This window comes from Zonotrichia leucophrys, chromosome Z, assembly GCF_028769735.1.
Source record: "Zonotrichia leucophrys gambelii isolate GWCS_2022_RI chromosome Z, RI_Zleu_2.0, whole genome shotgun sequence".
NCBI classification, from domain to species: domain Eukaryota; kingdom Metazoa; phylum Chordata; class Aves; order Passeriformes; family Passerellidae; genus Zonotrichia; species Zonotrichia leucophrys.
The window spans coordinates 34,152,853-34,167,945 of record NC_088200.1 but is presented as its reverse complement, the minus strand read 5'-3'; the positions used below and the strand labels follow the sequence as shown (position 1 = coordinate 34,167,945).

The 15,093-nt window shown below is 43.2% G+C and overlaps 1 protein-coding gene across 1 annotated transcript in view; it reads left to right on the top strand.

The window, feature by feature from the left end:
- THBS4 (thrombospondin 4) overlaps window positions 1-12,479 on the top strand; it is a 39,254-nt gene extending 26,775 nt beyond the window's left edge. The window contains exons 13-22 of the mRNA XM_064735320.1: window positions 1,205-1,364; window positions 2,063-2,181; window positions 3,044-3,096; window positions 5,150-5,343; window positions 5,631-5,809; window positions 7,202-7,250; window positions 7,348-7,544; window positions 8,051-8,223; window positions 10,305-10,444; window positions 12,345-12,479. Coding sequence (XP_064591390.1) covers window positions 1,205-1,364; window positions 2,063-2,181; window positions 3,044-3,096; window positions 5,150-5,343; window positions 5,631-5,809; window positions 7,202-7,250; window positions 7,348-7,544; window positions 8,051-8,223; window positions 10,305-10,444; window positions 12,345-12,406 — 1,326 coding nt within the window. The 3' untranslated portion in view covers window positions 12,407-12,479. The remainder of the gene's footprint in view (window positions 1-1,204; window positions 1,365-2,062; window positions 2,182-3,043; window positions 3,097-5,149; window positions 5,344-5,630; window positions 5,810-7,201; window positions 7,251-7,347; window positions 7,545-8,050; window positions 8,224-10,304; window positions 10,445-12,344) is intronic.
- Window positions 12,480-15,093: the final 2,614 nt, after the last annotated feature.

Here is a 15,093-nt window from a genome sequence, read left to right as displayed (position 1 = left end):
GAGCTTTTTGTATAGAGCTTGTGTCTTTCTGTCACACTCTCCCACAACATGACTTCAGGAACATTCTTGCATTAACATCTTTCTATTTAAAGAGCAGGTTGACCTGACAACACATTTCATCAGGGATCCAAAACCCACATAAATGAATGTGTGTCTTGCCAATAACTTGAAAAGCTTTGGATCGTGTCCGCAAAGCAGAAGAGGTTTCCGCGTGGGTACACGCGGCAGAATATATTAGAGGACACATCAGATTGGAAAAGCCGTTTTGTTTTCACCCTGTATTCTTACAAGCCAACCGTTGTTCTATATTGAGATCATTGGCTGATACTGCTCAATGTTCTCCCAAGCCAACAAGAATGTGTTATCCAGAGTACAAATGTCCACCTGGAGCTAGGGCACACCAGCAGTCATAGAGGGTCTGGGACAGACTAGCAGTCACAGAGGGTCTTTCTCAGGCTGTTTTGCCACAGAGTTCCACACTAAATTCTGCTAGTTTAAATCAACTAGTTTTATTAATGTTTTAAAACTAAAAAATTAAATCCTCGTACAACTGTAAGTCTATTTGCTGGTTCAGCACCTTCATAATAAAGTAATTCCTATATTGTTTCTATTAGTCTTCTCTATGGGCAATGGGGATGAGGTCATGAATGTGCTGGATAGGTGTAGAAATTTTATACCACTTTGACATAAAGTTTTCTCCGTATACCTCCTGGTGGACTTTAAAAGTCAATAGCAGCTTTCTTGAAACAAGCCCACCAAAACCAAACAAAAACTGATGCCTTTTTGCATCAAGAAGTTCTTTCCCCATTTTCCAGCTAGTCTGTACCAGAAGGGGGCAATGGCCTTTCACTGAGAGCATCTGCAAAGCTTGTCAGAGTCTCTGAACTGCAGCTTTTGAGAAGAACCACGCGAGAAAACTCGGGTTCCTCACCATGCACCCATGCAAAATGAGAATCAGAAATCAAGTTATAAGTACAGCATTATGGTGCTGGGTGTTTGTCATTAGGGTTCCCACAGTGTGGTTCAAAGCAGAGCTTTGAGGGAGCAAGTGAAATCTGACCCAGAGCTAATATTGACATAAAATGTCAAAACTGCTCTTTTTTTTTTTTAGGAGTAGAAATAAATACAAGAGTTTTATTAATCAACTGAAGTAGAAATTAAAGATTCCTGGCCGGACTGAAGCCTGATTCTGTGTCTTTTGCAGGATAACTGTGTCTTGGTTCCTAATGTTAACCAGAGAAACAGTGACCAAGATATCTTTGGAGATGCTTGTGACAACTGCCGTAATGTCCTGAATAATGACCAGAGGGACACAGATGGTGATGGGAAAGGAGATGCATGTGATGATGACATGGATGGAGATAGTGGGTGATTTTTTACTATCGGCTTCTCTGATATCATTCAGATTTTCCCAGAGTGTGCTGCACGTTAGGACATTTCATGTCACCAGCTGTAACACAGTCTTTCTTCATGAAACTTTTGGCTTTAATCCTTTTAATTTAGTTAATACATATCTTAGCCTGCATTGGAAGCACTGTACACTGTAACAGAGAAGCCAAGCCATCTTTCATATAGAAGTTAAGGTTGTTGATCATTCAGCATTTCATTAAAGGTACAAACTTTCCAGGGTGTCCAGTGACTGCCAGTCACTGGTACCCAGAGCTACATAACATACTATTTTCATTGCTGTAGGAGGCTTGAAAGAAGTGAAAAACTCACACCTCTTCAAATATAATTTAAAAAGTGGAATGTCCCGTCCTGCAAGTTGTGATACAGGAACAGGATAAGAATTAATTGTGTGTAATTAAAGGGTGTGATGGGGTGGACAGCTGTGCTTTAGAGAGATGTTCCTAACTACTACTAAATGAGTGATGCACACATAAGGAAGATTAACTTATGTGCAGACTTATAATTTCATTGCAGGAATTACATGTTTTTTAAAAATTGCATTTCATTAAGTAGTTGCTCAAAAGGAATAGTATCTTTACTGTTTTAATGCTTATATTGTCCAGTGTGGACAAATATGGAAATTGTCTTTAACACACAATCCGCTTTACTCTAGGTGTTAAGAACCTTTTGGATAATTGTCAGAGGATCCCCAATGAAGACCAGGAGGACACAGATAATGACGGTGTTGGTGATGCCTGTGACAGCTGCCCTACAATCAGCAACCCAAACCAGGTTAGCAGGCAGAAGGAAAAACTGTTCTTGTTTAGGGACAAGGACTGCTGAGGCCTAAAAAGGTGCAAGAGAATGAAGCAACCCATGCAGCCATAGTGTTTGTATTTTAATAATAAAGTGTATTTTCTGGATAATATAATATATAGTATATATTTAGGTATTCAGGAGAGTTTTACAGACTTGCTGACTCTTCTGATGTGAAAAGGGGGAGCTAGCAGTTGTACTCTCACCATTTGGGATGTTGTTAGGACCTCTGTCCAGCATGTATCTTCTACACTCATGCTCTGAAATGGGCTCCAGTCCCACAGAGTTCAGTGCCAGATTCCACACAGGGCTGTGATTTAGTTATCCTTGATATTTCTTTAATCAGGACAAAAATCCTTGTGTCCTTATTTACTAAAACTTTCTCCTAGTGCTCCTAGGTGAGAAGTCACCGTAACTTTTCATGTGTAGGAATTCTGATTTCACCCCCTGTGACTAATGAAAAATGTTGGAAACCATAGAGAAACATAGTAGATTTTTAAAGATGGTTAAGATATAAACCTTGGCTAGAAATGAGAATTACTTCTTCTCAGTAGCAGAGGAATCTTGCTTGAGCTCTTCAATTAAGTTTAACTGTGTTTATTCACTGTCTTTTTTCTTTAATAAAACTGAATTTTTGGTTAGATGCATGATGCAAGAGAGAGAATACATTCTGGATGATGCAAGAGAGAAAATGCATGATGGATGATGCAAGAGAGAAAATGCATGTCTTTTCATGCATTTACTTTAGTTGTATTTGATTTGGTTGTGTTTTGATTTAACTGTGCAAATAGATGCTTTTGACAGCTGATACTGGAACTTTCTCTGTTCTCTTTTGCAGTCGGACGTCGACAATGACCTGGTTGGAGATTCCTGTGATACCAATCAGGACAGGTATGCTGTGAGGGAGGCTAGTCCTGAGCTGAAGCATGCTGCTGATTCCTGGAGAGCTGTAATCCCTCAGGCTAGCCTGGATTTAATTGCTGAGAGATGTTATTTCAAGAACAGTGTTAGTATTTATTAGACTTGTTTGTTCCCTCTCCTGTGGTAGTACACTTAGAGTGCCTTCACCCTTGTAGCCATTCACAGGCTTCCTCTGAGTTCTGTGGAAGTGATGTTCAAGCAGTTCTCTGGCTGTAAAACCCAGAGCACTGCTCAGAGCTTCTTAGTGAGAAATTGTCTCTCCTTTTTTGCATTGTTTTTCATTCCTCTTTTATTTCTCTGCTTCCTTAGCAGAAATTTCACAGTTAAGGGCTCTATTTATTTCCTTTAGAACCTAGTGTTGCAGAAACAAAATTCTGTTATCAAGTGTAAAACACTGCAGAGCAGCCCCTTTGCTTTAGCACAGCAAGACTGGCAAGGATCCTCTGTTTATGGCTTTCATATGCCTTGGGCATTCACAGGAGCACATCCCATGACAAATTGCCATCACTTCTCTGGAAGCAGCTTCTGCATAACCACTTTAAGGGATGGCAGGTTCTCCCATGTGCACCTTACCTACAGCAAGAGGCAAGGAAAATGATAAATCCTGTGCTGTCACAGGATTTCATCAGCCACAGACAGCTGCAGGGTTTCACCCCAGGGCCATTGGTGGGTGCTACTGTCTGTGAAGGGACCTGCAGAGATCCCTGTGTAGGGATCATTCCCAGTCTTGGGCCAGCAGCTGCCAAGGCCATCAGCATTTTACTCTTAAGTTGATATGTCTTTGTTCTTTTTCCTGTTTTAAAAAAATGCTTTACCACCCCCATAAACTTCACTAATGTGTGTGAAGCATTTCCTGTGTGAAACATGCTTAACCTTGCACACACATGGATGGTGCTTATTGCATTTTATCTCAGTGTTGTGAGATGTTCCTAACTACTTGCATACACATGGATGGTGCTTATTGCATTTTATCTCAGTGTTGTGCAAACATTGGTTACTCTGACCTAAAACTAAAGCACATTTCTTAAGCAGGAGAGGTATTTGGGAATATTCCTACCTATAAGCCATAGCATTATTTTAATTTGGCTGCAGGTAATTTCTGCTCCACCTGTGCTAACAAGAAGCTATTGAGGGAAAGCATGCCTGCTAATTGCTAGAAAGCAGTTTGGTTTTGGTGTGCATACAAAACACACCATACTTCAAGCAGTTTTTCTTCAGGGATGCATTTAACAGTTGGGATGGGAAAGTTATGTAGCCACCCCATAACTTCTTGAACCCTCTTCTGTAGTGTATGTCCCTGTGCCTTCCCTGTAACCAGCTGATGCAGCCATGGCCCGGAAGGAGCTACAGACTCTTTCCTCTGTTTCTTACTGTATGTCCCCCCTGCAGGATGCAATAATTTAGTTTAGAAAACATCTTCAAGGCCATTGAGTCCAAGCACTAACATGGCAGTTAGTCCACCACATGACAAGTCCACCACAAAAAACTTGTTGTGGAGGAGGGTGAGAACAGTGCTTGTATTTAAATAAGTCTGATTTCAGGTGCTCATGTAGAGTCTCTCCTAAAGCTTCATTCCCACTTACACCTGTATGTTCATGAGCACCAAGGCACATGTCCACATAAGACAAGGGACACAAGGTGTCCAGCTCTTATTTATAAAAATAAGCCTTACACGCCCTTCAGGAGTGGATGTTGATTGGGGTCTTAGGCTTCAGTATGTTTCCCACACCGTGTAAGGCTTATTTTTATTTTCTGTGAGTATTTTTTTAGGTCCTGGCTTGGAGCCTTTTTTAGTTCCTGGCTCCTTTGCTTTCCTGCTGCCTTATCTTATCTGAGTCTCTTTGTTCCTGCTCTCCTTGCAGTTCAGCCACCTGAGCAACGACAGGTTGTGTTGCCCACTGTTCTGCTTCCAGCTCCAGAGCTGCCCCTGGTGTGTTTTCCCCTCAGGCGTCCGTGCTGTTCCCTGTGCAGAGGCAGCAGCTGATGCTGACATACCATTTCTTTTTTGTTTCTGTGCTTGCAGCGACGGTGATGGGCACCAGGACAGCACAGACAACTGCCCTACTGTTATCAACAGCTCCCAGCTGGACACAGATAAGGACGGGCTGGGTGATGAGTGTGATGAGGATGATGACAATGATGGCATTCCTGATCTCTTGCCCCCGGGCCCTGACAACTGCAGGCTGGTCCCCAACCCGGGGCAGGAAGATGATAATGGTAATATGGGCCTTAAGGAGCCACTTTGATTCTCAGGCACTGCATTCATCTCCAGATGAGTGCACCAGCATGCAACACTCCATTACCAATGCATACATTCATCCCAGGAACAACAGCAGCACTCAGGCTACTGATTTGGCCCTATAGCCAAAACAGGGCACTCTCTCAGGCACTACAGCCAGCAGGGCTGACGCTCTGCCTGCTTCTTGGACACCCTAATCCTGTGGCTGGGGCAGTGTGACTACTTGCTGTACCACAAATCTCCTTTGCTTCTCTTATGCATTCAGGTGATGGAGTTGGTGATGTCTGTGAGTCTGATTTTGACCAGGATACAGTGATTGATCGGATTGATGTGTGCCCTGAGAATGCAGAGATCACCTTGACAGACTTCAGGGCCTATCAGACAGTGGTGTTGGACCCAGAGGGAGATGCACAGATTGATCCCAACTGGGTGGTTCTGAACCAGGTAAAAATACACTTGGTCTTTGTTACCTGTCTGAGAAAGATCATTTGAAAACCGCAACACAATGAGCTCTGTAGTTGCTGGACCTCTGGCAGACGTGAAAAGTGGAAGGTGTTGGTTAGTGGAATATTTTCAGGAGTAATAATAAAGGAATTTTCCTTTTGATAGCCTTCGAGCTATCAAAATTGATGCTCCTAATACTCTAAAACAGCTACATGCTGGCCAACTTATTCTGGGTGGATTTCACTGCTGCCTGAAGGCAGACGTGTTACCCTGTTGAAATATTTCTGTAACAAACAAGTTTCATTAATCCTTCCATAATTTAAAAGTCTGATGTGCTAAATAACAGAGCATTTCATAGAATGATAGAATGGTTCGGGTTGGAAGAGACCTCAAAGCTCATCACATTCCAACCCCAACGTGCCATGAGCAGGGACACACATCACTTAACCATGTTTCTGAGAGCTTGAGCCAGCCTTGAACACTTACAGGTTTGGAGCATCTCTGGGCAATGTGTTCCAGTGCTCACAACCCTGACAGTAAAAATGTTTTCCCTCATACTTAATCTAAACCTACTTGCACTTTGAATCCATTGTCCCTTGTCCTGTCTCTGCATGCTCTTGGTAAAATAAGATCTTTCTCCATCTTTCTGGTAGGCTCCCTTCAAGTACTGGAAGGCCACAGTTAGGTCACTCCAAAGCCTTCTCTTTTCCAGGCTGAAAAACCCCAGTTATCTCAGCCTATCTTCATAGGAGATAGGTGCTGCATCCTTCTTCTGATCATCTTTGTGGCTCCCTCTGGACTTGCTCCAACAAGTGTGCTGGACCCCGGAGCACTCCAGTACTCCTAGATGGAGTCCAGTAACTTATTTACACTAACAAATTTTAGCCTTCCAGAAGGCTAATGTGTTATGAGTCACAGGGAACATGCAGTTTTTTCCCAATGCAAAACTCTCTGCCAAGCCAGCTGGGATGTACACATCTTCCTTAACACAGTCCTGGCAGTCAGTTTAATCCTGAACTCTGTGATCCAACTGTATGAGCTAAGCCTAGGAAAAGTGCTCTTCCTCCCACAACCCTCTTCCCCTGCACCCCAGTTTTGGCCAGATTCAGATTTCCAGAAGACTGTGGTAGGGAAAGAAAGTATCAAAATACCGGTATGTAAAGTATCAAAATACCAGCACTAGAAAAGCTAACAAATCATTTCCGACTCAGGCTGTGCAAGCAGCTGAAACATTACTATTTGATTATAGTTCTCACTGATTTTAGTTCAGAGCTAAAATATGTTGTGAGCAAACAAAAGAGAGGGATGAAGGAGGTGCTTGAGGGAGACCAGAAAAGGCTTAGCCAATCCAGCTTACCACACATGCTAACCACCCTGAATTTACCCTTACAGGGGATGGAAATTGTGCAGACTATGAACAGTGATCCTGGTCTTGCTGTTGGTATGTAGCGTCTTCTGAGATTCAAGTTTTCCAGCAGAAAATGCTGAATATGAAGATGTGTTCTGCAGAATTGTTTTTAACTTGTGTGTACTCTCAGGTTACACAGCTTTTAATGGCGTTGACTTTGAGGGCACTTTTCACGTGAACACAGTGACAGATGACGACTATGCTGGCTTTATTTTTGGTTATCAAGACAGCTCCAGCTTTTATGTGGTAATGTGGAAACAGACGGAACAGACGTACTGGCAAGCGACTCCCTTCCGAGCTGTCGCAGAGCCCGGCATTCAGCTGAAGGTACTGGTGGCGGCTCCTGGCTAAGGACACAGGGCACACTGCAGCCTGGCTGTGCCATCCTGCCGTGTGCTGGCCACGGGCTAGGTCATCATGCCCTGCATAAGCCAAGCCACTGCACTGCACGTCAGCTCTGCTGCCCCACTGCTGTTCTCTGTTGTTGGCAACTGCTGCCCAAATAGCTAAGTCAGGCAGCTGTCACACAGCCCTGTTAAGAGCACTGGTTTTTAAGGAACTTAACCTTGCCTTTCTGATCAGCTGGACCATTTAGTCTCTGCAGTGATTGTGCTCTGACCCTGACTGGTCCGATTGCCTCATTTTCTTTTGTCCAGGTACCCAGCTAGTTGCTTTGTCCATGTAGGCAGTGGCTGTGGCTGTAGAACAGAAGTTAGGGGCCTGTTAGTAGTAGAGTGGATGCTTCTGCAGACCTGCTCCTCACTAAAAAAAAATCTTGGCTCCTGAAAGTGACTTTTCTCTGTGGTCAGTGTTGGAAAATTGTATTTTTGCAGGCTGTGAAATCCAAGACAGGTCCAGGCGAGCACCTCCGCAACTCCCTCTGGCACACAGGGGACACCAACGATCAGGTCAGGCTGCTGTGGAAGGACCCCCGAAATGTAGGGTGGAAAGACAAAGTCTCCTATCGCTGGTTCTTGCAGCACAGACCTCAGATTGGTTATATCAGGTAAGAGAGGAAAGGATAGATGAGGTGAGTACAGATACTGTAATTTCTCAACACCTGACTCAGATGATAACCTGAGAATTTGTACTATGTCTGGGCTTTGTACTGATGAAGCCTAATAACAAATTAGACTTCTGGAATTCAACCTGCAGCTCTTTTCCTGGACAATTCCAAGTTAAACCTCTTTGTATGGACCGCCTGTCTCTTTTAACTGAGCTCTTTTCTGGCTTTAATACCTTGTTTTCCAAGCTACTGCTGGCCACTAATCTGAAAAGCAATATATTTCAAATTTTCTTAATTTTGATATATTAGAGTTTTTTTGTTGGAATTGGGATAGTGCATTTATATATTCTAGGATAAGAGAATAAAAGTTGTCCACTTAGAAGTTGTGATTCTAACTAAAAAGTCATTATCCTCATGTGATAGATTTGACATTACTCAGAAAGTTTGTAAAAGCTTTGTAATGTGTGTTTTATATTCTTATTTTGGTGGTTTTGGGGAAAAAACAGTTAATAATATTAAAAAAATCACCATTCAGGTGATTTTTTTCTGCAACATCCCGCAGAGAAATCAGCAGGAATTGCATTTGTAGATCAAGGCTGATGTTAAAATGCAAAAAACTAACTGCCCTGGCATGATGAGCTCAGGTCTTTCAACCCTAAAATAGAACAGAAATAGGGGTAAGTCAGCTTTTCTACAAGAAAATCACCACCTTGCAGTTGAGGTGCAGTAACTTGATGGTGTAATTATTCCACTTTTCTAGTGCAGAGCATCATCTTCAGTGGCAATTGCAGTGAGCATGATTGACTTTTACACTAAAATGGATTAGCAACATTTATACCATCAGTTATTGTGCCCCAGCCACAGGGCAGTAGCGAATTGATCTCAAGCGGCAACTTGCATTTAGACCAAGACGTGAGTGAAGCTGCTGCAGGAGCAAACATCTCCTATGGCCGCAGTCTCTCTGACCAGCCTAAGTACTGCTCCCTGTACCTGGGAAAGGTAGCACAGTCACAGAATCCTTTAAAACTAGAGGCAGCCAGGCCTAAAGTGAGCCTCTTGTCAGCTCTCAGTCTCCTCGTGCTGTGCTCTGGTTAGGCCAGATGCCACAGACCACTGTGTGTCTAGCAAAGGTTTTCCGAGGCTTCAAGGCAGTCACTTGAGCCAGCCTCTCCCATGGAAATTTGCAAACTACAAATTCTATTCATTGTACAGATACTTTTGGACTGACTCAGCAAATGAGTAAATAAAATCAGAAACATACCAGGATTTGGGGTTTTTTCCGTATTTTGTGAAAAGTCACAGGAACTTTCATTCCTTTCACCGTTTGCTCTTTTCTTGTATGCAGAAATGTATCAGCAGTATCCTTATCCAGAACAGGGCCCTCCAGGCTCATCATCCTCCAGGTCATTTACCCTGTATCCCATAGGCTAAGGACTTGATGTGGGCAGTGCTGCAACAAAATCCCAGCTGGCTCCACTGTGGTCTGCTTGAGCGCCCAGTACAGAGTACACTGGGAAACTGGTGGGAGCAGCTTTCACAGGGCTATTTGGGAATTTGCTGATGCATTTTCTAACAAGAAGGTGCTAGATCAGCAAAACAGTTCCTGGAGTTAATCATATCCACATTTTTAAAGAAATCTCACAGACAAGTTTAACATCCCAATGGTTTGTTTGGAACTTTTCCTATTACAAAAAAAAAAAAAAAAAGTTCAACTTCAAACTACGCAAGACAATATCCATCTAGTCTTCTTCTGATCTAGTCTGGTTCTCCTATCACTACTGACTGTGGAAAATTTCAAGAGCTAAAGCACTCAGCTGGACTGACTACAGGAAAAAAAACATTCCAGAGTTTTTTTAGTATATGTAGAAACCCCTCAAAAAACCCTCCCTTGTCTGGCTCTTGCCAGCATGCAGCATTGCTCCAGTTCCCACTCTACACAAGAGCTACCTTAACTCTTTCTTCCCCCTGGGCTGGATGGGAGGGATAGCATGTCCAAGAATAGTCTCCGTGGATAACATTACTTTCAGGAATGTTGCAGCCTTAGAAATGACCTAATATTGCTTCTGTTTGCTTTCATTAAGGGCAAGATTTTATGAAGGCTCTGACCTAGTGGCAGACTCTGGTGTAACTATAGACACCACGATGCGTGGAGGACGGCTTGGAGTTTTCTGCTTCTCTCAGGAAAACATTATTTGGTCCAACCTGAAGTATCGCTGCAATGGTAATGTTGCTCTTAGGCCATTTTAGCTAACAACTAGCATGTGACAATGAAGAACCAGTAGTAAGGCTGTTGCATTAAGCCATTTAGCATTCTTTCCTTTTACAAGTTACTCACAGCTGTGAAATGCCTCCCCTGACACCAGCAGCACACTGCAGCCCAGCCAGACAGGACCTAACAACACCTCACAGCTGCTCCTCCCAGGGCAGTCACTCTGCTACAGAGAATGGGCCATCTGAGGGGCACAGCTGTCATCAGAGAATTAGGAATGTTACATAAAACCAACTGACTGAGAGCTGTACACACACAATAAACACAGCGATGCCATAATGTATGAAGATGCCTTGAGCTTTGAATACAAGGTGAAATACACCTGGAGAGTCAGTGAGCTCAGGCATCAGGCATCACTGTCACTTGTGTACTTGCTGGCTGGTCCTGTGGCGGGGCAGACAAGGTCATAAGATGCCTCTCCTCCCATGTAGGAATGCCTTTGTTTTTGTGGGAGTGTGCTGGCTCAGTTCTCTTGGGGCAAGAGCCTTTTAAGAGGCTCTAGTCCTGATCATCAACTATACAAAATAACTCAAACTTTCATCACTCACATAGAGTCTGATCATTCCAGTAGCAGTTCAGATAACTTGAACTAGGGCTGAAGGGGCTGCCCCTCTTCCTCTCATCATCCATACCCCATCTTTGGAAAATAATCTACTAGCCAAGTTGGAATAGTTTCCTTGTCTGCTTTCTGTGGCCCTGAGAAGCCCAGTCCAGAACTGCAGGGGACAAGGCCACTCTGTGGCATGTAATGCTGATGGACTCTGGTACTTGGACACTTAGCACACCTAGGCTGGCTCGTGGAGGTCACAGTTAAACAGGGAACTTCTAGACGGTAGTGCATACAAATAAAAATTTCTTGGTAATTTTTCAACTGTATTGTAGTTTCCCAAAAAGCATGTATCAAAGCTGCCACTGAGTCACACTTAAATGGCAGTGAGCAGGCAAGTGGCATTGCTGCAAGAGCTACATAAAATGAAACCCACTCAAAAGAACTCTAAAGTCCCACAGTATCTCTGTTCTCATATCAGAGAAGTTCCTACATTATGCAGAAAAGGCTTGAAATTCCTTTCAAGCCTTTTAAAGGTGTTCAACAAAAAACAAAGGACTTACCCCCTTTTCCTATATACTCTGTGTTTATATACATGTCTTTTTTTTTTTGAGTTTAGAGCTACCTCTCCTGCATCAGGGTGGAAATAATCAGAGTGAAGTTGAGGTCGTGCAATTGAGCTTTGTTGCTGTGGCTCCATTGCTGGCTGCAGCTTTAACTCTGTGGTTGCTCTATCGCTCTCCAGATAAAATGTTGTGGGATCTGGTAAAGGCAGACTGCAAATAACGCTTCAAACAGAACTGTAGCTGCTCTTATGACATTGATCCATCTCCAGCAACCTTGTCCAAGCCTCAAGTCTTTATGCCAGTTGCTGTTGGTCCTGGGGTTAATGCTTTTTGTCCCTTCTTGTGGCCTGGGAAACCATCACATCCAAGCTGAATTAGGATACATGAGAAATAGAGATGCTGATGCTACAAATGTGTCTGGCATGCAGAGCAAGACAAGCATATCTCTTGCCTTTCTGGTCAGTGTTCATTGATAAAAATTTAAGAGTGCTAGCCACAAAGTCTTCAGAGATATGTAATTTGAAGATTGACAGTACTCTTTTTTGTGGACTGCAGCACTCACTGTCTTGTTAGCTTCTTTCTCAGTGGTATACAGATAAAAATGAAAATATTCCCTATTCATTATTAATGTGGAAACAAAAGAGAAGCATGTTACCTAAAAAGAGACTAGGTGGGTAATTTAAATGCTCCTTAATTTTGTCAGAAGAGACTAAACTTTTGCGTATTTTTTTGTTTTCAGACACCATCCCAGAGGACTTTCAAGAATTTCAAGCGCAGCAATTTGGTGTTGGGGATATTTAAAAAGTAAAAGCAAACTAACATTGCTATTGCAAACAGTAAAACAATATATTTTAAATCCTTATATGATTTTTGTTGTCAGAATGCACACCGCAGCTTTGTTCTCATTGATGTGACTATGTCAGACTTTTTTTTTGTAAAAAAGTGAAAATAAAAAGGAGACAAAATATACTTGGCCCTCATGTCTTTTCAAATTTGCCCTAAAATCTAAAGAGCAGCATGTAAATGGAGTAACAAATTGCTCAAAATACACTCAAGAAAAGTTTGCATGTACTGCTTTTTTGGATTCAGTATTAAACAGGGTAGGGAAGAAAGTGGAATTTTCTCCACCTTGAATGTGTTATAAACAACAGGTTGCATCTGGTAATGAAGTGGTTCGGAGCTGTTTGGCCGAGACATGTAGTACCTTTCCAGTCCTCCTGGGAATAGGTTATATCTCCTTTAGGACATTTTAAGGCCTTGGGAGACTGTTACCTTTGGCAGACCTCCTCTTAAGCAATGTATTGAACCTCCCATTCCCAAAAATTGTGAGTCACACTACTACATCGTGGAAGAGCAAAAAAGCTGACAGCAGAGCATTGCAGTCACATCTTACGACTGCACGTGACTAAAACAAACAAAAGGACTACAGAGATAATAAATACAGAATCACCTAGATAAAACAATCCTAGCTTTCACATACAGAAAGCCTGACCTGTCACCAGGGTCAAGCTCTCTAGGCAGGTAGTGCAATATAATGCAAAGAAGTCACCAAACTAAAACCCCAAAACATCGCATTAAGCACTAGTAACCATTAGAAAAGGACTGAAAACAGCCAAAAGAAACTGCATCACAATGCACTCTCGAATTGGAAGTGCAGAAAGGTATTAATACAGTGTGCATTTTTACTACATTGTCTTTCAAAATGGGGCTAGGAAGGGAGAGAGGACAAGCTCCGAGGACTGTTGAATAGATAGGATAATTACTTTAAAAACAACTATATGCTTTTAAAATAACTGCAAGAGAATGACTTCAAAAAGGACAGTTGGAAATGACACTTCAATCTGGAGGGAGGGGGAAGGAATATAGTGAGAGTTTTGAGATCAGAAGTAACCCTGGGAAAATGAACAGTCCTAGCTCTTTCCCAGCATTAGAATACATGGGGAATGCTGAGTTAAATTATCAGGTGAGAGCACCAAACAACAAAAACACATTTCTTGTTCTCAGTACAATAAAAATACCCTTAAGGATATTACAAGCTATCAGAGGCTTTGACTTCTGGCAGAATTTTTCCATGAGCTCCTTCAACATTGCCAAAGTTTCTGGAAGCAGGGTGGCCCTAGGAGCTGGCCCATGAGGATCCCAGAGTCCCACTACAAAAAGCACAATGCCAAAGCATTAATTTGGTTCAGTGCTTCATGATGAAAGGTCCTCCAGTTTCAGTCCTCCTTTCCCCTTGGCATCACTAAACCCAACCACTCACCAGATGTCTGAGGACTGAAAGGCTCTTTACTCTGGAGCAACACAGAGGGCATTGTCAAATGATGCTTAATAGATGACAAAAAATGTGTTTTTCTAGCTAAGCATGGGCTGTAACTGCAGTATTGTTCATTTATGAAGGAGAACACACACTGTAAAACAAATTTACATCTTCCTTATCAAACATTTGCATTTCATCAAAACCAGCCCCTTCTCCAGGCAGAAATCCTCTCTGAATGGTGTGGGCAGAGCCTGGGCAGAAGGCAGTCACTATGCTCACCCATGCCACCCCTGTGGAGCATGTGGGGCCTGCAGTGCTCACATTTTGCACAAGTGGTCTCCTCCTCCTCCACAGTGGAGGTAACAGGCCTGGCCCACCCTGACCTGTCTGCAGCATGGGCACCAGCTCCATCAGAAAACATGACTGCACTTGGCCTTCAAATGCCCTTGCCAGGCTCAAAGCTCTGCTCAGCCCGTCTCCTCCTGCTGCAGTGGCTGGGAGGGAGCAGCCTGGCCCTTTGCCTTATCAGCTGGTTTGCCACCATGGAGCTCGCCTGTTTCAGGGCTCTCTTCTAGTCCATGGGCACTGGAGGCTGGAAGGTGAGATACAGGCTCTGGCTCTCAAGCTGTTGCCAAAGGTAACTGTGTGAAGCTGTGAGCCCCTAACCACCCCTGACAGAAAACTTTCGGTCTTGCAGTGCTGGCAGCCACAGATAAAAGTCAGACAGCCAGAACTTGAATTTCAGAAGGTGCTGTTGGGACCTTACAATGGGATGCTGGAGCTTACTGTGTCTGTTACATGGATACACCAAATGCTGGGCAGCCTATAAGCTCAAGAGTGAGGCCAGCTGTAGCAAACATTTCTCCCAAGAAGATCACAGTCAGGGCTTGGGAAACCTTCTGCCTCTTACATTCTCATCAGAGATTGTGCAGTCCCTATTCAGAAGTGTTTAAACAAGCTTCTCTAGCACCACAACTCCCTTCTGGACTGTTGTGCAATGCAGACATAACTCCATGTGTGGCCTCTGGCAGTTGAAGATGCTGCAATCCCACATCTTTAAAATTGAACATGTAGCTCACTCTTGACCCCACCACTGCACAGCAGGGCTGCACTCAGCTGGAGCAGCAGCTGTTACTACTTTGGCGTTCAGAATCCTGCAGCTTCTGCACGAGGATCCACCCTCTCAACAAAGGTTAACTCCTTCCTGTGTGCTCCAAACACCATGGCAAAT